This window comes from Geospiza fortis, unplaced genomic scaffold (assembly GCF_000277835.1).
Source record: "Geospiza fortis unplaced genomic scaffold, GeoFor_1.0 scaffold41, whole genome shotgun sequence".
In the NCBI taxonomy this organism is placed as follows: domain Eukaryota; kingdom Metazoa; phylum Chordata; class Aves; order Passeriformes; family Thraupidae; genus Geospiza; species Geospiza fortis.
This window is the reverse complement of record NW_005054299.1, coordinates 5963072-5988651: the sequence shown is the minus strand read 5'-3', so window position 1 is coordinate 5988651 and position 25580 is coordinate 5963072. Positions and strand designations below refer to the sequence as shown.

The 25580-nt window shown below is 38.0% G+C and overlaps 1 protein-coding gene across 3 annotated transcripts in view; it reads right to left on the bottom strand.

Moving 5' to 3' along the window:
* Positions 1–25580, bottom strand: part of EML4 (EMAP like 4) — an 87742-nt gene that overhangs the window by 38114 nt on the left and 24048 nt on the right. For 2 of the 3 annotated variants that reach the window (XM_031059139.1, XM_031059124.1), the window contains 5 exons: positions 20302–20431; positions 15142–15315; positions 12895–13023; positions 9803–9828; positions 9317–9349 (listed from right to left, as the gene is read on the bottom strand). In XM_031059139.1, the coding sequence (XP_030914999.1) occupies positions 9317–9349; positions 9803–9828; positions 12895–13023; positions 15142–15315; positions 20302–20431 (492 nt within the window). The remainder of the gene's footprint in view (positions 1–9316; positions 9350–9802; positions 9829–12894; positions 13024–15141; positions 15316–20301; positions 20432–25580) is intronic. The other variant, XM_031059131.1, reaches the window with a different exon arrangement.

Genomic DNA, 25580 nt, shown 5'->3' with positions numbered 1-25580 from the left:
TTTAGTACTTCTTTAAGAAACAAACATGAAACAGACTTCCCTACAATCCTCAAGGAATGCTTGGAAATATTTCCCCAATAAAGCATAAGATTAATACTCAGACTGCATGATTGTGCAATCTGTGTCTGGCATTCCCTAAAACATCTGAAATTGAAATTATGAGAAACTCAGACTTATTTCCACAGAATCATAGCTTAACAGATCAAGTCAAACTCGGAGATCTAAAAAGTCAAAAGAAACCAGGTCAATAATTATAATAATTGAAAAATTTAAAACTAACACATACATAAAGGTTTTCTTTCTTATTTAGCATATTAATACAATGAAAGTTGAGCCACAGAAGTCCAGTACGAAAGGAGCAAATATTAAAAAGATGAAAAACAGTTGTCTCACTTCTTTCCAAGAAAAAACATGGGTGCTTTGAACAAGAACCCCATGAGTCTCTCCACTGAGAACAGCAGAAAACCTGTCTCAGATACGGTAAAAAGGAACAAAGAAAATCACTCCCTGGTGGCTAAATTAGACACAACAGTTATTTTACCACATGTGCATTGCTTAATTGCATTGCTAAGAAAAGCTAAAGATTGGAGCTGTCACTAGTTTGACATAAATGTTTAGATAATTACTCCAAACTAGTACCATGTCTCATTTATCCACCAATATATTTTTATAGTATATACATTCAGAGATAAAATAACTCTGGCCAAACCCAAGAGTAATGTATTAACAATGACCTTTCTATTAAAATCTGGCACCAACAGTCTTATAAATTAAAGCCAGAGGGTATTTACAAAAGACCGCTCATTGCTAATCCATAAATTCTTGATTTAACACTGAGCTTGACACTTCTGGTTTCACAAGATCAGTGCAAAATGACACCACAAATTTAGGATCAAATTTCTCATTGTTGCTTAGAACAGTGGAGACAACCTGCAATTGAAATTCTTATGGATGGAGGCAGTTGCACCTGTTGGACTCTGCAGATGAGAGGCATGAAGAGTCCAAGAGGAATTCAGTCAAGCCTCTGGCAGAAGAGGCTCTCCTGGAGCTTAGGGAAAAGAATATCTACGGGGCATTGAGATACAAATTAGTTCTCTGAAGTTTCCCATTAAAGAAAGAACATTTTTTTAGCTTTTTAACTAGCTGTGTTTACTCAAGATTACCTTTGAAGATACACATTTAAAACACTTGTTAGAAGGACACAGGCTAGGTAAAGCTTGATTAAGCCTCTCCCTAAAGAGGGAGAAGGATTAGAAAAAGAGACAGCCCATTGAAAGATGTTTTTGTCTAAGACTGTAAATTTCCTTTTCTTAGAATAACCTGTAGGGCAGATATTAATGTAAAAATCTTTTGAAATACTAGAGAGGATGACAGCTACCAGCACCATTCTCAAACAGCAGTTAATTGCCCGAGGCCAAATTCTTGTATTTGCAAGTTAAGAAAATCAGTGATTTAACTCTTTCATACTATACTTGCTCAACTGAATGATCAAGAGCATTAGACTATGATCCTTTCCTGCAGCCTCACTATTTTCCAGTACAAAGCAGCATGTCTAGACTTTTATTTCCTTCTAGGGAAAAAAGAGCCTGTCATCTTATGATAGATATGTATGTAAGGGATGACAAGGGAGAAAACAAAACGTCTGAAGAGAGTGGGTAAAAAACTCACTAAACCCCAACCAACAAAAAATCCTTGACAATTCTGGTATCTACCAGCCTGAAAACATTGGGTATGAAAGTAAAAATATTTTGTTCCATATAAAGAGATGTTCAGATCCCACCATCCCCTGAGCAGAAGCATCTGGGGAAGGGGGTGCTGGGGGATGAGTGTGGAAAGGGCCAGGAGGGCACATCATGAAGAACCCTTGGCACTTGCCAAGTTAATTAATCTGCAACTGCAGACATCCTATAAATCCTTTCAAATATGGATCAAACCCACTGAAAAGCACAGCTGAGGCTCTGCAGGTAGCACACCCAGGTGCCATGGATTACCCACAGCACACAAAAAGGAACAGCTCAAGCCCAGAATTGCTACAAAAGGTAGCACCAAGCGGCTGCAGCGCCCTGGCTCCAGGGGCCAGCTCTTCACCGGGAACAGCTGTAGCTGCTTTTTGTGCAGCTTTGAGCTCAAATTCACAGCCCTTGCCAAACTCTGCTTGGCTCCACGGTATTTCACCTCTGGAGCTTCAACAATCCCTTTACACAAGTGCCAGGGAACACAGGATCAGCACTCCCAATTTATGCTCCCAGGACTGGCTCAGGCATAGCAGCCCTCTGGGTATGCTGGACCTAAGCAGACTCCAAGCAGGTCTTGGATCTCCGTGGGTTCCCCAGAGGTTTGGGGAAATCATTAACTCGGCCCCAAAGACAAAGAAACACTTAATTTGACTAAAATATGGCCCCAGTCAGCTGAAGTGACACAAAACACTGCTCTCACAAGGAGAGACACCAAAAGCGAAGCCAGGACATGGTGAGGGCACATGGTAATTTTAAAAACTGCTCAAGCATGTGGCTTTGAAAATTAATGCAAACTAATGAGCTGGAGGAACATCATGGCTTGGCTCAGCTCAGCCTACTCCAGCCTGACAGATACCCAACATGCTCTTCCAGTGCCCTGTCTCGGCTTGCATTGATGTTTTTTACTCTGCAGAGTACTGCAGCACCTGCTCTGGGAGCAGAGCTCTGGCTGTCACTGAGAGACACAAACACACTGCTGATTTCAGAACAGCATCCAAAAACCTCCTCCTACTAGTTGGGAACTTCTCAATTTCCAGGTGACAATAACATAATGCGAGGTTGTTTTCTTTCTCTGTGTGTGTGACAGCGTGGCTGCTCATTTCAGCACAGGTCTGCCCATCTGCTGTCAGAAAGTGAATTGGGTGAGCATGAAAAGAGCAATCCTCAAAGCCTTCATATTCTGAAAAAATAAAAACATCCAGCTATTTAACTCTCTTTTTGTACAATAAGGGTTTAGTCTGTCTCCACAGCACAACAACATTTACCCTCTATGGTTATGGGTGCATGCAGTACTACAGAGGAGAATCTACCAGGGTTTTGATGCATTAACACTTTCCACAAGGCCTCTATCTCCATTAGAATTACTTTTGATACAACCTGGGACTGCATTTGTGTTATCAAAATAAGTGAGTGGTTCAAACTTTGTACAATTAAGTGGCATGTTATAGCCCTTTCCCCTACCATTTAATTCTGGCTGTTTATAGCTAGAACATTACTAACAACTCCTGCATGAATAATTTAATTTTTTTTTAATACTACTTCAGCCTCAGGAACATCTAGGTCCTACTGTATTAAAATCTCAGCTTCCAACTCTATCAGTCTGGCCTCCCAGCTTTGTGCCATCAATGAAATTCCACTTTCCTGTGTTAAGTGTTAAGTTCATTAGTGTAAACACTAAACCAAATAGGTCCCAGCAGACTGGAGGTAGATGTTAGCAACCACAGTATCTACAGCAAGTTCTTCGGAAGTTTACAGCCTGACAGAGAAGAAAGGAATAAATATGTTGGTGAAACAAGGTGCTGCTAGTGAGAGGGAGCTCCAGAAGCCTGGCTGACCTGCAAAGAAATGAGTGCATCTTCTCTGACTGCAAGCCAGCATAGATACCTTTTATGCAAGGAACCTCTTGACAAGGCATGGTAATCCAGGACTGACTAGAACTAGGGGCAAGTAAAATTTGTAGAACAGTGAACTGACTGAAAGTTTTCTGCAAAGCTCCCTTGTACCAAGAGCAGATTCCCATTAGCATGAATAAGCTTTTAATCAGGCCTTATAAAAAAATAGTTGAAGAAATAAGAAAAAGCAGCTCAGTAACATTAAAATTCAACTCCTAACAATTTCTATTCATTCACCTTTGGAAGAAAGTTTAAAACCCAGCAAATCAGGGAAAGCAAGCTGGAAGGTAAGGCCAATGAAAAACCCTGCAAGTGATAACAGAGAGCAAAGATATTGCAATTCAAACCATCTGAAAGACTGAAATTAGTGCTTCCATGAAGCCAGCACAGAAAGACTCGTGCAATGGCACTTAAGAAATGTATTACTTTCCCTGAATCATAATCTTAGGGGAATATGAAAGGCTTGCAAAGGAAAATAATAAAAATAATAGGAAAAGAGGAGAAAAAAAAGATCAAAGAAGTCTTTGTAGATTAACTCAGAAATATGTAGGGCAAAAAGCAATTCAGAAGACATGAAAGCTCAGATACTTCAGAAATTTGAAGACAGCAAGACTACAAAATCCTCCCGTGTTTTCCAAAAAACATGCTGCAAAAGAAACCAAAAAACCAAGTAGTTTTGTAGAAGCATGTGAGAAACCTTCACCCTCAATTAATGATTTCTTCAACAAGACTGGACATAATATTAGAGAATGTATTTTATATTACACTATTCCTCATTAGACAAGACACTGAGGTAGCCCCACAAGTCTGTTCTGTAATTAACTGCTCTTCAGCCAGCAAGAGTGTACATAATGGCATGTCTATGAGCATACAGTAGATTATACACATACATAAGTTTAGAACTAAAGGAATTATTACAGTAATTTTGCAAATTATTACTGACTATTTTTCAGTAGGTCCCACCCCATCTAGTTTGAAAGTTCAACATGGGCCGGGGCATTAAAACCCCAGCTCAGTTCTTTTTACGTGTAGCAGCACCCTAAAGTGATTTACAGGCAAATGAAAAACCCCAAAAGACTCCAGCTAGCTTGGCCATGCAGAACACTCTAATAATATACAATAAACTACCACATTCAGGGTACATTTATTAATCTGTCTTCACCTTCTAGTTGCTTGACCAGTGAAGCTATGTTTTTTAAAACTACAAATAGCTTCTTTCCCACAAGCCTTCTGCTCTCAGGCCTGTGTCCAAGAACTCTGCAGGACCACTAACCTGAGGGACAAGAGCTCAGAAGCCTGTTTCTAATTTAAACCAGTGCTAACAGCACAGAGATGAATAACCAAATTCAGCCACCAAGCCCAGACTGTTACACTTAACCTTACAGTGGAATTCCTATGTGCCTGCAGCTCTGCCATCTCTCACCCCAAGCTATCATGTGCCAATGCCTGCTGATCCTGACAGACAGACAGGCACTGTTGTTACAGAGCCCTGGTGCAGTGCCAGCCAAACAGTCAAATACAATAGATGAGAGACTTGCCCTGATTTGGACTGATTTTACAGCTTTGCCTTGAAATTTCTAAACAGATCTTTGGTTATTAATTTTACATAAACTGATAAGTGAACTTTGGTTTTTCATTTATTGGGTGACATTATGAATCTAAGTATTATCAACAGTTACCATTAGCACTGAAACAATTGAAGTTGATTATTAAACTCTAGCTTTTTATTAAAAAAAAAACAAACAAAAACAACGACTGAACAAGGAATACTGGACCCAAACAAGCTCAATAAGACACTATCTAAATGCTTCCTGCTTCAATTATAGAATCCTGACTTCACCAAAAATCAGTGATAAAAACTCCCAAGCACGCAATTTGGTTTGGTGACAGTATTGATGGTTTTTAATAATATGCACTGTGTCTGAACAAGAGCAAGAAGCCCAATAATGATAGATGGGGGTCTCCATTTGCTCTCAGGTACAGGAGCACCTTCAACAACCATCTGATACAAAATCACTGTCTGATGAGAAAGCAGTCTGAGGTAGCCACTGAATTTTGCACTCTCTGCAGACAGCACACACTGTCAGCAGAGCACATTTTTTCCATTGTGTGCTCCACACTTGCTCTGTCCATGAAGCTAAAACTATAACACAGTTAAACTAACAGAAGAAAAAGTACTGGAAACTAAAAAAGCACAATTTAAAAAAAAAGGCAACCAAAAAACTTAGGAATGCAGTGCATGTTTTTCATTAATTCTTTCACATATGGTTTTTATTGCCATCCAAAAAGTTTAAGTGTCTCTTATTACTTTATAATAAGTGAACAAGTGATTCATATATGGAGCTGCTATCACTGAAAACCAAACTCAAACATACAATCTCAGGGAAATAAATTACCTTTTATCTCAAAATAAGCCAGGTCTTTAACTTCTGGGTATAAAAATATGAATGCCTTATGATTAATACTTTAAAAATGTTTCTGCTGAAGTGAGAAGCAAGATGGCTTTAATAGGGAATTATAAACACCTGCTGGTAAAGAATTTAAAAGAGTAACTCTAGTTAGGGTCTCTTTAAGGCTGTAGTAAGCACCTGTTCATTTCACCCGTAGCTTTATTGGATTTTCACAGAATTTCAATACTGGATTTCACTGTAAAAAGGCTGGTGGTTTACAAGGACAAACAAACAAACTGACCCTATGACCTGCTGCAGCACATAACCAGAAGCATAAAGCTGAGGACTAACCTTACTTGATGATATGCAATAAAACCCAAGCAGGAGAGATAAAGGCACTGAGGGAACAAAACTGGGTACTGAGAAGGTACGAGATGACACTGCAACGCTTGTGACTTTGGCATGGAGATAAACTGAAAAAAACCAAGTGGCTGCCCACAAGGCAGCTGCAGGCTGTGGCTGCCCATGCTGCTGCTGCTCCTGGCAGGAGAAGAGAATTGCCTAGACCCTGCTGACATTCACATGCAGCACTCTCTGGGGGACTCCACACCAAACCAAAGCCAATTCTGACACCACAGCTAATGCCTTTCACTGCTGAAGCTCAGCTATGACTCTCACTTGCTCCTCAAGTCTATCACTTTAATGGCTAATACCAACACCAACAGAAACCACAATGAATCTACAGAGTATCAGAAGACAGATATAATTGCACTATCTTTTGCTGCTAGAAAAATTATATTCTGAGAGCTAAGCATGCAAAAATGTGCTCAGCTGTATTTTGTGGTACTATACCATAGCAACATTTTCAAAGCTGGTTTTTTATTAGCTAAATCAAAACAGGAAACAAAGTGATTCCAGGATGTTCAAAGCAACACAAAATTGTCGTCTTCCATCCCATTATCCTATGCAAACACCTTCTGCTATGAAAATCTGCAATTTCACAGTGATTCCAAACTTATTTTATGTGTGTATAAAGACACTGATGTATTTTTACTGTAGATATGCTTTGAAGCCTAGCAGTTTGCACACCAGCAGTCTTCCCAAGAGCCTCCTTCACAGAATTTCTAGGTCTAGGAAGCACATGGATGCAATCCTTATGGGAGATGAGTGCTGGGAGCATACACAGTGTTTTACACACAGCTCAGTGAAATGAGCAGCTCAGGGGAGCTGCTGTAACTTAATTAACACCATGCTAGAGACTGCTCACCCCTAGAGGCAAAGGCTGGCAAGCCACAAAGGAGCATTAAAGCAGCTGTAAATTTTTGTGCCCTTGCCTTCCAGAACAGGAAGTTTCTGTACAAACACCAAGAGCAAAGGCAACTCTTCATCCCATCCTATCCAAGACAACACCGTCCAAGTCCACAGGTTTACCTCAGAAACATGATGCTAACTGTGCAACTCTTCAGCTTCCTGACCAGTTGGGTCAAGGTGCCAACTGGTCATTGTTTTACTTATGTGGCAACTGCCAAGTACAAAACAGGCTAAAGTCATCTGCCCTGATAGAGAAGTGACCAAGTACTGCTAAGCTGATACTGGGAAGGATGGGTGAACCTGCTGCAACAGCAACCTACACAGGCTTTTTTCTGTGGCAGCAAGCACAACATAAAAGCTAAGAGTCTCACACACACAGACACACTCTAAAACCTGTCAAAAACACATTCAATTGTTCATATTTAAAAAACAACAACAACAAAAAACCTAAACAACTTTGAATCCTCCAACTGTATCTGCACCCATGATAGAGACAGAACTATGTTTTGCCACTCGATGTATTTAAAATGGAGCAAATGCATTTTCTATGACAAGACTTTCCCTCCACCTGCCATATGTGTGGGGCCCTGTTATCTGCACCATGTTTCTCTTTGATTCCAGTTAGGCTCAGGACACACTATGGCATGACACACCTGGAAGAGACCCATGCATCACATCCTCTGCACAGTAACACAGAAGATAGGGAGCACATTGAGGCCACTGAAGTTACAGATACTAGAATGAGAGAACTTCAGGATAGTCCATTTTGGGCAGAACAAGCCAAGTTGTAGAAGCACGTTGTAAGAAAGTAATTAGTATTTTAGATATACATAACTTGGTTTTGTGAAAAGCTGTTTTTTACTAGGAAAGGCATTTTTATTATAATAGTTTTAGTTAAAAACTTGCAAAGCTAAATTGCAGCTGGTCTGGCAAATACTGATTAGCTTTCCTTGTACAGTAGCCAGTGCTGCACATATGCACTGTTCTACAGCTGGTGTTAGGCACCATGGCATAATGAAACATTTCTTCTTTGTTCTTGATACTTATTCATTCCCTTTCACACATCCTGTCTCTGAAGATGCTTTTGGTAAGAATCAGCTCAGAATACTTTTATGCAAGTAATTTCTCTGTGAACTAGAAAAAGGTAAAGCAATTGGATCCAAGTTGCTTTTTGCTTTCATTCCAGCAATTTGTTTATTAACTTTCAAAAAATTGGAAGGCTTTTTTTTTTTTTTAAGGAGACCAAAAGCAATCAAAGTGTGAATAATGTAAACTTGGTGACAGCACAGAATCTGAAGACTACAGATTTTTTAATTAGCAGCAAAAAAGCACAAGACAAAACCCCTGTACATAGATCTGTTGTATACAGCATGTGCATGGGTTACATGCCTTAGTTTTGAAAGTGCATGCTTCAGTACAGTTTGCAGGACATTCAAAGCAGAGTAGTTTTGCAACACCAGAAGTGGACTTCTTTTGTTGTCACATCCCATGATGTTCCTTTTCCTGACTGAACAAGCCAGCAGCAGCAGGTAGTCACAGAATGCAAGACTCATTGGTGCAAAGACATACACTTCAGAAGAGACTAATTTTTCATTCCAGCAGACTATTAAACCCTTCAGTCTCTGTTTTTGTCTAATCAGCATTTATATGTTGTAATTTTGGCAAGACAGAAAGCTGAGATAAAACAAATCTTTTAGTTGGCAGTTCTTAATACTCTGATATCTTAGGTAACAATGCAAGACTTCTATTTGAACACATATTCCTCTCCAATTAAATTATGTGTGCCATAATTTATTTTAACTATTCCCAAATAGTGCCCATACAGATTGCAATATGCATATGCATATAAATTTCCATGAGAAGAGAGTGGAAATATTAAGAGAATGATTAAGAGACTGATGCTCTTTGATGGTGAAAAGCCAAATAAAAGATTTGTGAGAGTGCTAAATTAGAAGAAAGCAACCAAAGGGCACAGCTTAATTCTTACCTTGGCTGTTTTTTTCACGAGTTGACATTTTTGCTAGTTATGGGACAGAAATAAAATATCTTAAAACTATTTCTAAAGTCTCACTCACACCTGCTTGGATGAAGACTGGCACATAGGTCAAAATTTTAGATTTTTATTTTTATAACCTCTCTCTATGCACATATGCATAGAGAAAATAATTTTTAGAAAACTGTTTGTTTCACAAAAATAAATCAAATCCTCCCACCACCCACCTACCAAAAACTTCTGTACTTACTATCAGATCCAATCTGATGAGGTATTTCTCCATAATTTTAAAGATTCATATATGTGTCTGGAATAACTTTTTGCCAAATGAATTCTTGGAGTTGATTAATGCCATTTTACCTTGAAACCCTTGTTTCATAAGCATATGTCCCAATGTGTTCATTTACAGAAAATACTATTCAGTCAAAAGCAAATATTTTCAACTTCATCCAGTATTTAAAAATAAATGTTTTTATTTACCTTGGCTGACAATGACATCTTTGTGCCTGTGGAAAAATTCAAAATATTATCATTAATAATATGCAAAATGCTTATCAAGTCAATATCATCCATTTTTACCCATTACTGCATTTGGCAATCTCATCAGGTAACTGTAGCATACGATGCTCAATAGTTAATCTTGATCATTGTAGTGCATTTTTATTCATATATTATTCTATGCAGCTCACTGTACCTTTCAAGTAACTTAGTCTTTGGCCCTGTGGGAAGGGCTTCTAAGAATTACTCTGAAAATTACAAAACAAAAAAAGCTTTTAAAAATAAATTATAGAGGGCATGTTCCTTTTGCACAGAAAATTCCATTGTGAGAATGAGAACTTGTAATAACCAAATGTTTTAAGCTGCCAAATATCCTCAGGCCTGCATGCAAAGCATTTAACACCTGTCAAAATAAGCTGTCAGCACACAACAGCACAATTTTTTCTAGGAATTAACTCTATTGGACGCATGGATTAAATGTAAGCAAGTTGCAGTTTCACTTAAATCAGGTCTCTGCAGCATTACTGGATGGGCAACATAAAGTCTTCAACGCAGCGTAGTTGAGACATCTCTCCTTACCAGAACCAGAAATTAGTTACTGATAAAAAAACTCAGTAATTTTTTTTATTTTGTGAAGAGGGAAGAAATACTAATTTCCAGCATCAAACCCACTTCTTAATAGAATAACACTCCTTGATAGGAGAATGAGTTGCATAAAACACCCTCTTGAATTCATTTGAAATTCAGCAGAAAGGTATGAGTGGCATCCAGTATTTTTAGCTGGATGGAGGTCAAATTTTTGTAACAGTGACAAAGGGTCAGGCATATGCATGAGGAAAGTAATCTCTGGCTGTTGGTGGAATCACCCTTTGCCACACTGCCAAATGAAAAATTTAAAGTCGATTCCCAGTCTTGCCTGAAAACAACTGAATGATGGGCTGCTGTGGGAACCCTCTTCCTTCTTAGGGCCTTATCAGTCTGATTTACAGCCCTGCGCTGCCTTACAGACCGAGCTGTGTAAACAAAGTTCATATCCTGGGCTGATAGTGCAAAGCATATGTAAAACATTTCTGTCCTGGGGCCCACATCAGGGGCTGAGTTCTGTTCCCTTGCACAAGACCTCCGTAGCTTCAAGCAGATGAGGCCAACGTTTCTAATTGGGAAGAATAAATTAACTACAACAATACATCTTTGCTCAATACCAACTAGTTCTTATGGAGATGTGGCACACAATGTGAGTAAGAAATGATTATTAATGTGTGTCCTTGTATGCAAACAGTGCCTCTGTTACAAATCTCAGCTTAAGAACAAGGGACACAACAATACAACACCTAGAGTTCAAGGAGGTCATGGTCTCCAATTCATGTTTCAGGCTTTGTTTTTGCCAAATATAGTTAAGATACAACAGCTTCAAGTTATGAACAGACAGCTTTCTCTATCAATAATTAAAACTCATCTTTTCTTCTCCATGCTTTTGTTAGATACCTGACTTTTATTCTACATTAGAGACTGTAGAAGGGTAACATTTGAGATCTCTCAGAAATAAGCCAAATCACAGAAAAATGAAATAAAATACCTCTATTTTAACCATGTCTGAACCAATATATAAAGTAGCAATAAAAGTAAAATTTATTTTTTAATTTTAGCAAATTTGAAATATGTATTACACTGCAAAAGGTATTTCAGCAGCATAGCAAAAACCCCAGCAAAAAAAACAAGACAGAAGGTTTTGTCATTCCAAAATATTATCTAGCAGTGCCATGCTATAATCTAAATTGCCAAAGGGCTTTTAAATTCCAGCAGTGAAAACCAATTATAAAAGGAAAGGAAATACTTGCAAAATATGCAACACATAATCCCCTCACACATAGCACTCCACTGCTCTGCAAAACTCTTCAGGCTAAGCATAAAGCTTTTAATAAATGTGCCGCTATCCACACCCAAGATTAGTTTGTTTTGTTCTTCCCATTCCCAGGGAAGAAGGAATGCACTTGCACGACTCTCAACTAGGTATTTGACAGTCTTAGATGCAAGCTAAGGAGAGCACTACAGACATAATCATAAAAAACTGGCAATAAAGCACTTCAGACCTCTGAAAGGTCTGAAGAGCTTTATTTCAGAATGGGATGGGTTTTCAGGTAGTTCTGCCTTGGACCAGTTAAGGGCTATCAGCACGAAGATTAATGAGCAGATCTAGGGATCTGCAGACAACACCTAGCTGGAAGAATTTGCCAGCACACTGGGGGGATACTGGCAAATAGGAGAAGGATCAGTCAAAAAATCAACACAACTATTTCAGCAAAATTTCAACAACAACAAAAAAAGAAATTAAGTGTGTGAATACAAAGTGGGAAACCCAAATGGCAGAGAGTACTGAGGACAAAAGTGGGTCACAATAGGGGTCAACAGCGTGGGGTTACAGCAAAAAGCAAACTCTTGTCCCTGTGCTGACAGGAGTAGGAGTGACTACTCTGTGCTGTTCACCCCCAGAGGCACTGACTGGACACCCCAAACCAAGAAAACCTGCTGCTGAGGAAGGGCATGAGAGAAATGGCTGGCTACAGCACATCACCTGCTGAAGGTGACACTGAAAAAAGATCCCTGCCTGTCATCTAGAATGTGCAACCAGGAACCTCCTAAACAGTTAAATGGAGAGACCTACTGAAATCACAGAAGTATACTCCTACTATGACAGTCTACAGAAACATATCCTATGTGAAACCCAGAAACTGACTCCAAGGAAATGCATTTGCATTTTCAAATCAGCTTTAATTAGGAAAAAAAAAAACCAGCTAGAATTTTCACATCACTGACATTAAGCCATAAAATGTCATAATTCTACTAATCCAAACAGGCAATATTAAAACACATTTACACAAGAATTACTTTATAATAATCTTAAAATTCCATGAGCACCCAGAGCACCAAACTGGTACATTATGCAAGTACTCATAGTAAAAACAAAGATGCAAAAGGTCCTAGAATATACACCAGTAAGTTCACTAGAATTGTGTGATTTCATAATATTTTGACTCTCAAGTTCTCTTGCTTTTATGTACCAAACCAATACATACTTGTCTGCATTCTTTGCCACTTTTGATATTAACTTAGACGTTGATGCTACTCTCATCAGCTTGTTACGACTGTCATCTGAACTCTCCCAAGCACTGTGAGCTTTTTCAACAGTCAAGGATTTCTTTATGCTAAAAGAAACAAAAAAAAGTTTTACAATTACAAGATAATAGTGTAACAATAACTGGAACTCGTATGCAAATGGACAGATCAAGCAGCAGGAGACAAAAGCAGAGCTAGATCTTCCTTCAAGCTGCAGCATGAAACAGGGAAAAAAGATTAGTCAAAAAGTTCTAACTGGATGAATGAACACAATTGAGCAAGACAATTGCCACATGTTTTATCTATTCTCTTCCATTTCCAAATGCTCTTACATAAAGACTTGAACAAAATAACTCTATATTCATTACTACATCACTAACAAATTACAGTAGTGGAAAAAATGAGACTAAGTATATAAGCCTTGAAGAATAAACTATATTTAAAAAATCAATTAAGTAGATAACAATGTATTTTTTTTTCCCTGATTAACTGTTCACCAGCTTAAGCACATTGATTTGGAGGCAGAACAGTTCTATCAGATTAAAGTTTCATATAGAAGCTTTGCAGTTAGCACATACTAAATCACATTAATGGCTTTAATCTTTTTGAAACAAATGTCTGCAAACCTCTTGCATGAGTAAGACAAGCTAGGTTTGGCCTGATACTACAGACAATTAAATCCATGAATGCGGATGTAATTTTCCAGCAATCTTATTGCAGCCAATTTACACTAATGGGAACTTGCAAATTTTGCAGTCACTAGTTCAATAATTTCACATGCACCTTAATCACAGAATACATGCTCAAAAAGTTACTTAGCCCAAATTATCCTTCACCCAGCTGATTGAGAGTTTGCACATGTCCTGCTAATAGTATCACACTTCATCCTGTCAGAAATGCTTTTTGCAGGAGTTAAGTCCTGAAATGCAACCTTAGTAATGGCAAGCTCCTCATACAGCACCTCAAGAGGCTCAAAGGTCCTGTGACAAACAAGTTAATCAAATAAAGTTAAACCCTTAGGAGACTGAAAAAGACATTTATTTTTTCCCCACACTGCAAAAGATTAGTAAGCAAGACTTCAGACATCTTTACAGGGAGATACCAGGCAAGAGAACAACAAGCTGCAAGTTCAGCTTCAGACAACTCACAGGTTTGTGCAAGACATGGAGACAGAGCCTTTATGGAGTGTTATAACATGCACCAGTCAAGTGGAAGTTTAAATATTTATAAGAGCTGTGAATTCAAGCGATGCAAGACAACAATCTTGTGAACCAAACGGGTAAATTTCAGAATAATAAATTTAATTTACATTTTGTTTCAGTTTTTAAGTGCCAGAGAGTAAAAAAAAAAAAGTAGACCTTCCAAAACAGTAAGGTGACAATGAATAAAAAAACCAAAACAAAACATAAGGAAACCATGCCAAGTGATCTGCATAGCTTTGAAACTCAGAAGCTATAATCCAAATCTTAAAAGCCATTTTCTTGACTTCAAAATGCAATCTAGTATCTCTAAAATGTTCCTTTTTTTCCCCCCTGTGCCTAATTCCCACAAAAATTAGTGGGAACTTAAAAGGCAATCCTAAATAAATTTCTGCATTTACTCAAGTCAAGTAGTTCTATGATCTGGGTATAAAACCAGAACTTCACTCATGTAAAGAATGAAAGTAAGCCATCCTGCAACCTAGCAGGAGGTTAAAAGGGAAGAGCCGTGAATTAAAAAAATACACCAACCAAAACAGAACTGCAGTCACTTTATGGAGTAATTTGAGAGTAAAAAATTCTGAACTAAGGGTTGCAATGATACTTGTATTTAAAAAATACTGATATGAGACATAATAATGGCCGTGTGGAAAATACACTCCATAATTCAGCTATGTCAGACAAAATCTATGAAGTGTATTTGAGAAGAATCAAGTCAGAGTGATCATTAAATATTTTACAATCATGGCTGATTAGAGGTAATCTACTGCACTAGGATTTTAATCTGAGAATAAAAAACCTCTAATCTTAAAAATAGATTCAAAGAAAAACATTCATTTTTATGTATTTGTTCTGCTGCAATGCATATTGAATGCATCTCTTCTAGCAGAAAAAGTATCAAACTTAGCTTGATCATGAGATTAGAACTATTTCACATGACTTGTTGTCAAATATGAACTCAGTATCATTACAGTAATGTCTAGTTCTGTACTGTGGTACTGTGAAAACCTTTTCGCTGGAGCAGAACTCTTGCTTTCTGGAGTTTGCCTGTGTGTTTGGAGAGTCTGTGAGGAGGGCTGGGGAGAAGGTGATGCTTGAGTTTGTGCACTTTGATCATTAGAATGAGAGTCCTCTTTTTTTTCTTTTTGTCCTGGAGGTTTTTCCTTCTTTTTTTCTGTACCGCTGTAAAAGAAAGTGTAACATAGGGAGGGAAAAAAGAGAACAAGTGAAAAAATTAGCAAGGTGGGAGAAAATGTCCTCTGTGAAAAGATGGGAGAGGCATTTAACAACTTACTATAAACAGCCACCAAAATAACACCTTGATTATTTACTCAATCTCTTCATGTCAGCTTTTTGCTGAAATAAGGTTTATTCACTAGTTCCAACAATAAAAAACAGTCAGGGAGACATGGAAGATAATTTACATATTTCAGCTGTACTACATTAACTATGAGTCTAAAATTAATACAACTTTGATTTGAGTGTGTCCTTCATTCATGGGTTCCCCTACAGCATTCAAAGCTGACACAAACTGATGCTCCACAAATCTGCTGTTCCTCAGGGCAAAACCATCCTCTGCTTCAGAGCTCACTGACCACCTTGTTGTGCTGCCAGCCAAGGTTCAGTGCAAGCCAAGGCAAGACTGTGACTTGTGCTGTCTCTCCTTAGTGTAAGCCCACCATGAAACTGTATTTGTGGACACACATGCTACTATCTTTGAGCTGCCACCAAAGCCCTGGAAGGCTGGTGCTGGTCCCTGGGCTTTGGTGGCTGCACCAGAGTTCAAAGAAAACCATCCCTGAAAATTCCTGGCTGTTTGGATCTGTAGTTGACTAATATCAGATTGTCTTGCCACTTCTTTAATGTCTTCAGCCACGACAGCCAAGACCACATCTTTATTTACAGAGTGCTGTATTTATTAGTTTAATACTTGAAACAGATTTAAATACATATCATTACCAACCTTAAATCTATTAAGAACCAAACCAAATGTTTGCTGGGTAAACAGAAAGATTAATTAAAAGGCTCTTCTATGAAGTCACATACTCTGTAATATACTGAATCACACAAACAATATCGAGACCTGGAAGAGAACAGTACTCTCAAGTGCATGGCCTATTTCTTTTTTAAGGTAAAAAAATTATATCTTACAGGATAGATTTTTTCAGTGAATAAATAAAGCAAGATACAAACAACAGCTAAAAAGGTAATAGAAAGACTTATCTTGGGGTCAAAGTAACCTGCAAAGTAAAAAAGAAAGAGTATCTTTCTGAATATCAGAATCCAGTTTTTTTTCCATCACAACAATTTCCCCCCCACCTTGAATTCTTGCATTACCATAATTATTTGTACTTCCATTTACCCTTTCCCAAAACACAAAGAAAACAGTAAAGCATCATTCAAAATAAATAAAAAATGGGCACCCAATTTTAACATATTCTTAAGAACTTTTTTTTTTTGCTTCTTTTGTTATTTCAGTTAAATTGTATCATCTACCACTGAGACAAAGCACCCAAGGCTTACAGGAGTTCAACTTTTCCAACTGCTTTCAGAGAAGAGATGCATTGAAAAACAGGTCAAAACATGAATATGAAACCCAGCCAAATCTGTAAGGATCACTCAGGATTTCTACTGTAAAACATACTATCTAGTTTTAAATGTCAATATAATCCATCAGAGTGACATTTTCTTTTCAAAAAAAACCAGATGAAAACAAAACAAAGGCTTTCACATTGCTTGAGGGCGTATATGTGATCACAGAGAACAAAGCTTGGAGAACTGTGGCGTTTTGATTAATAATTTATAGCCAAAAATCCTTAATTAACTGGTAGCATAGAAATTTATTATAATTTTTTAATAAGAATACTTAGCTTGTATTGCTGGATGCAAAGCACACTACACTTAATCATTCTGCATTCTGTTGCTAGAAATTCAGTACAGTGAATAAATTCTCGGAATCTCTTTTCACTGAAGCAAACAGAAGTCCTCTCTATTCCTACTATGACAGGTACACTCCACTTTTTGTAATGTCCTATTGAACAGTGACACATCTGCAATTCTGCAATTCACCTCTGCACTCCCCCAGCAGGCTCAGGTGAATGCCACCTGCTGAGAGCAGCATATAATCTAATTTATAAACTCAGTCTCATATTTTCTGTGTTCCTACCCAAACTCATTGGATCTGTCTCCTAGAAACCACAGATTTGGCATGGGAATGTCTTCACTGAGCTTGTCACTGTGCATTATCCATTTCTTTGCCATGAGGTTCACTCCTTAACTTTTTTGTTGGGCCATGAGAATCACTGGACCACTCTGGTTTCACTCTAGACTGTAGCACAAGGTACATTTGGATTCCAACAAAGTGCTTTTATCTACCATCAGGTTGCAAGAAGGCTTCTTTTGTGACTGGCAATTTCATTTGGAAGGAAATAATGTAGAAATGTGGCAGTCTGAGCACTGAATATCTTTGCTCTGAATTTATTTGGTTTGCTCACTTCTGCTAAAATCTTCAGCTTAATTGTATTATGACTGGCTAGTACAGAGCGGCTCTCCCACTAATACCTCTTCTAGTAGGTCTTGTGTAACCTGCTGAAATCAAATCAAAACCAATGTCTTTTCCTGTGGGTTTCTAAAGACTAGTTGTTCTGGGAAGCAGTCATTTAATGCATCCAAAAATTCTTTCCAAAACACAATTTGATGAGGCATTTCTTCAGTCTACGAGTAAGTAGCTGACAGCTATTACTATCTGTCCTGATTTTTCAGCTTCTCTAAAATTTCACTTAGTACAGCATTTCATCCTTTGGATCACAACACACTGGCATCTACTGTGGATGGTAGTCACTCTGAAACATCAAGACTATTGTTATCAGATACTGTTTTCAGAAGCATGTTTAGTCTTAAGGAAAATGATCAAACAGGTCTCTGACAGTCATTGGTTGGTTTTTGTCTCCAGTCCAAACTACAGGGTTGAAATTTTCTCAACACATCCATGACTCCATCTCTGTTAATGGGATATCACCCACCTGCTGTTCAGGGAACATTCCTGGGCTCTGATTTTAGTGATTGCAGGTATTTTAGCATGCCATTGCTGAAATGAGACATCCTACTGCTGTGGAGCTACTGAGGCAGGTGATTACATTACGTCTCAATGTTCAGGTTCATAGGACAAGATTAAACAGTCCAGGAAATGAAACTGCTCATTCAGAGAAGAAATTCACACACTAAACTTCAACACCAGTTACAGTTTGGACATGGGTAGGCCTTTGGGTATTTTGGCTAGATGTATGGCTGCATACAGTTAGAACATGAAAAGTCCTAGGCAGGCTATGGGGTCTGTATAGAACCTAAAGGTTAATTCTCTATCAACAGATGACCTTGTCCACCTGCCGCACTAGTTCAAGCTTCAGCCTGAAGAAAGGCCTGGATAAGGTGGGGTGAAACATTCCAGTCTCCTTTGGCCTCGCTCCTTTTCAACACAACAAGTGTTAGAAATAAACATAGTTACTCTGCCTTTGTAAGCAGATGGAACTACTATTGACATTTACTTGCTTTTCCTTTCCCCTTTCTTGAGCTGGTAATTTTACAAAAGGGCAAATTTGTTTCTTGCAAATGCCAAACAAATTTAAGTAATAAAGACATGACAAAGGAACTCCTGGAAACAGAAACTTCCTAAGCCTTTCTAAAACATGTCTCGATGAAGGGAGTCATGTGTCTTCAGCTGCACTGGAACCACCAACACCTCCCCTGGATAGTTATTCAGGGGCCCGGGGAGAGCTGCCCCCTGCAAATGAAGGTTTTCTCTTTTGGCCTATCCAGGTCTCCTTTTAAAGACCTTAACTCAGATGAAAGGGACGCCGGCCACTCCACTTTGCTCTTCTTATGTAGTCGAGGGTTGAGCAGCCAATGAATCAAGCAGGTGATTCAGCACAAACGCAAGCTGAACACCACAGGAACTGGACTGGCTCTCATCAAAGTGCCAAGAGCCACAGGGCTAAGATTAATGGAAAAGTGCTAACTAAGAAATACCTTTCTGCAGGAATGTCTTTTGTCCCTGTGCCTGTCGCACCAGCAGATAGAGACATACGCTGATCCCTGTCTGATTTATTGTTGAAAAGTAAATGTAAGAATTCAATCAGAAGAAAGTTATGCAATGCTACTCAGTGGAGAAGAGCAAAGAGTGGGGCACTACCCTCGCTTTCCAAATTCCTAAGGGCACTAGAGCTTCTTCTGGTTTGTTCTCATATAGTTTATATTTGCTTGCAGCATTTTTACTCTCTGAAGTATATAATTTCCCTGTCTTACTGCACAGCACAATATTTACATCCACACTTGAAGATAAACCAGCTACTGGAGCTACCAGAGTACTCTACGGAGGCCAAGAATTTGTTCACATAACTTACCACAGTTACACATTAGAGTATTCTCTGCCCCGTGGCTATATCTGGCAGCTTGCTCTTCACAACAAACAAGAATAGGTACAAAACCTACTGCTGAAGAAGCCATGCAATCACTGTCTAACAGACCCACAGAAAAAATCAGTTAAGCAAACATTTCATTTACTGTGTGAAGCTGAAAGTATTACATGGAGGAAAACCACTAGCTCATTTAACTTCCAAATTACTCAAGCAATGTAATTTCTTCACATTTGACATCTGATGCATATATTTTTCATAAGGACTAAGTAGCCATATTTTGGGTTAGAATTTCTACCCAAAAATATAAACCTTTATCTTACACAATTTACTACTGTCTCATAGTTATTTTGCTACTGTCTACTATTTACACTCCAGACAATGAAGTCAGTTTTGCCCTTTAATTTCCTTGAGGGAAGGAAGGAGGGGAGTACAAAAAAACAACAAAAAAGCACATATGCATACCAGAAGGAAAAATTTTCCATTTGTACTGGAAATATATTTTCCTATTCCCTTAGTGAGAATTCATTTTGGACACTACACACCACAGAAATACTCTCCATTTTTGAATTCTTTTTACAACTGTTCTGTACACAGCCCAACAACATGGTAAATCTCCAAAGTTTATTTGTGCCTTACTGGACTTCAGGCAGCTCTGCTAAGTGTTGTGCAGAGACAAAAATCAAACTCTTGCTCTGTTTAGTTTTGGGATTTTTTTAATATATAAAAATCTGAATTTTAATAACAATTTGGATACCTTTTAGCAGCAGATGAAAGTGTTTCTTTTCTGGCAACAGAAACAGATGAACTGTGGCTTGTTTTCCTGTTTCCTGTACTCCCGTTAGTAATACATGACATCGAGATAGCTTCTCGGAGGCTTGGCTGACCTAGAAAGAAAGCAATATTAAAGAATGTAAGGTTTTATAGCTATATCCAAAGGTCCACATGAACAACAAAAAGCTCTCAGTTGTGGACCTGGTACCACACAGCAGCAGCCTGAGCATTCAGGACAAACATCCGGTGACATATATCCATGAAACCTTAACCTAAGCCGCTGGAACCGGGAAACCTGGGACACTAAGGCAGGCAAGAATATGCTGTGATAGAGGTCAGTTCCTCTACTGCTATGATGTCATGAAAGAATTATTACGTTATTTAAGGGTTCTGATTCTAAAGACTAAAAAATAAAAATAAAAAATTAAGATTTTCAGTTTCATTTCAGCTGCCCCTTCCATCTTAATATACCTTTCAGTATATATCCTATGGTATAGCTATTAAGTTTCTGATACTGCTCACTCTGTAGAACATCTGCCACATCTAGTGAGGATTACAGACTCTTTCCAGGGACAAATGAAGAATGTATATGAGAAGAAGGCTGTTGTCTGTCAGATGCCCACTTCACTCATTGCAGGAGCTTAAAACTATGCAGTGAATGTGGGAGGGGATTGCAAGGAAGACAAGGGGGATCAAAGGCTCTTCTATTTTCAGAGCTGAACACTAGCCTGGCAATTAGCTCCCAGACCTGACTCTTCCACAGAATGCCAGTGAAATACAAGGCATTTTACTTAAACCTGATGTTTCATCCTTTACCACTAACTGTCTCTCTCTTTTTGTGTGCCTGTTTTATTTCCAAGGTATTACTTGGAGCAGAATTTCGCCCCTTCCTCCTTTAAAGTGCTAGACTTGTACTTTTCCCTTCTGGAGGAGGGGAGAAAGGGAGAAAGGGAGAAAGATTCCCGTGGTAATCTCATATTAAGCATCCAAAAATCAGTGGTCACTTTTGAACCCCTCTTATGTCACATGCCCACTTCACAGACAGCAAATTTCTATTGCATCTCATAAGGTTGTCACTCTGACTTCAGCACTAAACACAATGAACGACTGACAGAAAAATAACAGGTCTCTGTTCGTGGCAGGCTTACAATAGTGTGAGATAGATAAGGCATGAGGCCACATATTGAAGATAAAAGCGAGGAGTAAAACAGCACCTGGGGACAATCAACAGTTCTGTGCACAGAGGACAAGCTCACACAGATGCCTCATTTGAACACTACCAGCCATGTGTCACAGCACAGCTCTTTCAAGCAGGTTGAGAAGCAAATTGATTCTTATTTTAAGCTACCAGATTATATACAAGAGATACCCATCAAGGGAATATTAGATTTCAGAACTATTTGGATGAATGCAGAAATGGGCTGGTCTACACAAACCAAACAGTGCTTCAAACGCACCAAGCAGCATGTGATCACATCTGAAATTCAGATCAGGAAAGCCAAAAGGAGCATGTGGAATATCTCAGGCAGAAATGAGAATAAAAGAAGTCTGAAGAAAGTAAAGACACACTTAAAATCCAAAAACACTTCAAAGATCATTGTTCTTCCTAAATTCTGTATAAGTCAATTTGGTATGATTCCTTCCACGTGGTACTTTTTACAGACTGTTTTATTTGCAAGATAAACATTTGGAATACAAAATTTGTTTTAGAATTTGTTTTAATATACTGCATAAAGCCTCTGAAGCTCAAGAGATCTTTTTACCCCATGCAATTCAGATTCAAGAACAAAAGCACATGAGCTTAGAAAGCACATTTACTGTAGAAGCCTATAAATTAGCTTCTTTTATTTTCAGTGACAAAGTAAGTCATCTTCTTTGTGGAGATGCATAATATCAAGGCCTGTGATTCACTCTTGAACTTTATATGACCTTAACATCTCTGTCTGCCCATTGTAATAGATTAATGTCTCTCCAACCAGCTCTAGCATGGCTTTCCAGAAACGTGAATCAGGAGAATCAGCAGTAATTCCCAGCATGGTGGGTAAGGCACTCAGTGGGATGTGTAAAGGACAACACTGCTACAGACAGGGCACAGGAACTTACTGAGATGGGAACACACTCTCAGAGTGCAAGGAGCACACTGCTATTTTTTTTTACGGGCTACATCTAGAATAATTCCCCCTACTAGTATGGAAAGTGTTAGTTCCTGCTTATGTCCAGGGATAAAACTGATTACAAATAAAACATTACAGCAATATGTACTCATGACAGGAATATGCACTGCTCCATGCAATGATGAACACAATAACAATAAAAAAAGAGATCCAGACTGCAGTTTTGGGATTGTTTTCCAGTAAGGTGAGTATTGATGGGAAATTGGCAAACTACTTCTAAATGTCAACATGTGACATGCAAAATCACACTTGAGATTAAGATTTTTGAATTGAAGCAAAAACCATTTTTTCCAAAATGACTAACAATTAAACATAACCCAGATTAAAAACTGCAGTGATGATTTTTTTTCAAGTGTCAGAAATATATCAGGCTTTCTTATACTCCAGAACAAAAATCTTGGTCAGTGTGCCACACTCAATGTGCAATAAAATGTAAAAAAGCAGCAAAAATCCCCTCAACAAACAAAAATCCCCAAACCCCACTTTCAACACCCCTAAGAAACAAGACCCCTTCCAAATTCTCTATATACTGCATGTTAATTAGATAATAAAAAACTTTAGAGTGCATACTTTTAAAGGGAAGAAAAAATTCAATTAATCATCAGCATTTATAAGTAAAGAAAATGCATTTATATCTTAAATCATGAAAAGGAAAGATGAGTTTTAAGTCCTGTGCACATCCCAGGCAGTGAAACCTGGCTACTGACAGAGACACACAAGGGGGATCTTCCCAGCTGGGTCAGAAGTCCAAGGAAGCTGACCCACCAGTCCAAACCACACATCTCTTTTAATGGCTTTCAACCAGGGCAGCTCTGCAGTCAAAAGATATCAAAAATTAACACCACTATAACCTTCTCCACTGCAGAGATAATCCCTCATAGTACCAAGTGCTTTTGCTTCAGAGACCTGGAAATAATGAAGTGGCCCAGGAGAACACAAATTCCAGATCAATACTGAAACAACTGAGTTCTCCCAGCACTGGGCTGCACACCTCTGCCAGTATCATGTCATTCACCACCTGCTAGCATAAGCAGTCTGAAATATTTCAGACTGAACAGCACTTAGCTTTATCTGCTAGTTTGGAACAAAAGCCAGATGTAAACTGAAAGCAGAAGGAAAGGCAGGGTATGGTGACCAGGATTAAAGCCAAATTGTCAGAGATCAAAGTAGTAAAGATGTCTTTTATGGGACAGATTCATCTCTGTTCTGATAATTTTCATAGAATAGTATCTGTAGAGTTCAAAAGAAACATTTTATTAACATCTGTCAAGTATACAAATGTGTGAATGAAAGATAAGTAGGATTAGAAAAAACAGACCACAATAAACCAAAAATCTATTTCCAATTCTTTATCAGTCTTGATTAGCTAACTGGGGAAAAAATGAAGCCAAGCTGAGAGTTTTAAGTTTAAAAATGTGTGTCCTGTGATAACATGATAGCTCTTTCCTCCAAACATACTTACAAGGTGCTGGAGCTGAGAATCAATTAGTAATTCACTTTTCTTCCGAAACCCAAAACTTAGGATATTTTATACTAAAATGTAGTTGATTCTGTTATCAAATATATTTGCTGAAACAATTTCCTCAATATCTTTGTATTTGCTAATATTCTGACAGGGAAACTGCCTTTCTTACAAGGAAAAATCAAACACTTTTTTCGATTCTTCAGGTAATTTCAATTTAAAATAAGTAGCTGCAGCTACATTTAAGTTACTTCTCTGGGCACTTAATTCAAGTGGATTTAAAAGAAAAAGCTCAAGAAACGACACCTTACAAAAAAAAAAAAAATTTTTTTTGAAGGAAGATTTTTCTTTTTTTTTCCTCCATTAAGGCATACACTATCAAATCCTTCAACAATCTTAAACTATTTGACTTTCAGCAAAACGTGACAAAGACTTCTAGATTATAAATATATTACATGCCATGGGGTTTCCTACCTGGAAGGACAGAAAACCAATTTAGTATTCTTACTAGACAAGTGTACAGTATGTGTAAATCTCCAGAGAGCCCACAGAGTGAGCTGTGGAAAACCGGACAGAAATAGTTGTAAGTATAGCAGAACATAAGATTTTATCTGCACTTCCTTCCTAATAGAACAACATCAAAATCAATAGAAATTATGACAAACCTTAGACTTGGTTCAAGGTGTTAGAATGAATTGTATAAAAGCAGCTAATTCTAATAATGGCTCTGCTTTTAAAGTATGTCAAGTACCTCAGCCCATGGAAGATGCTGACAAAGAAACAGCCTGGGAGCCCCAAAACTCTTTTCAAAGAGAGTACTGAATTCTGAAGGGTAGGGAAATATTTTCTTCAGCATTCTGTTTCATTCAACTACTTCACTTACATAGAAAGAGTCAAATTTTGATTAAAACTTCTTAGGTTGAAAAAGTGTCCTTCTCTTCTCTCACATGAAGAGAAGTCAGAGTGAGACATTAGGTCTCAAATAAGGAATAGAACAAATCAGGATCAACAGTTCTGTTCTCTAACTACGGGTTTGCTTCTTCTTGCTTAATAATCAAATTTTAAGACAACTAAGTTTCAAAAAACTTTATTACAGTAATTACAACTAGCTAAAAAATAAACATTCTTTTTATATTTTTTAATGGAAGCCCAATTTTGCAGATTTCAACAGACAGCTATTAAACATACATTATTCGTCATTTCCTATTAAAAGGAAAAGAACTATCCAAATAGAGGCACGTTAATAAGCAACAGTTTGAGAGTGCATAGCTAATGCATAAACAACTTGAGCTCCAAGGGCATCTCTCCTAGTAGGTAGATAAACTAACTTAGATGTTAACAGTAATTAAATATTTATTTTTAGATTTTTATAAATAGTGACTTAACCCATATATTTCGAACTTTAAATGATCCTCATAGGGATATAAAACTAATTTTTCAGCCACGTCTCTGTTCTTCGGGCAGGCATTTTAAAACATGCTACAGGAAACTGAAAGACTTGTTCAGCCAATCGTTTATTCAAATCATACAGCCCTTTTCCTTCTCCCCCCTATCTTATTTTGCTATACTTTCCCAGAGGCACCATCTACATGCTCAACCAATTGCCAAATGGGCTAATTCTAAGTC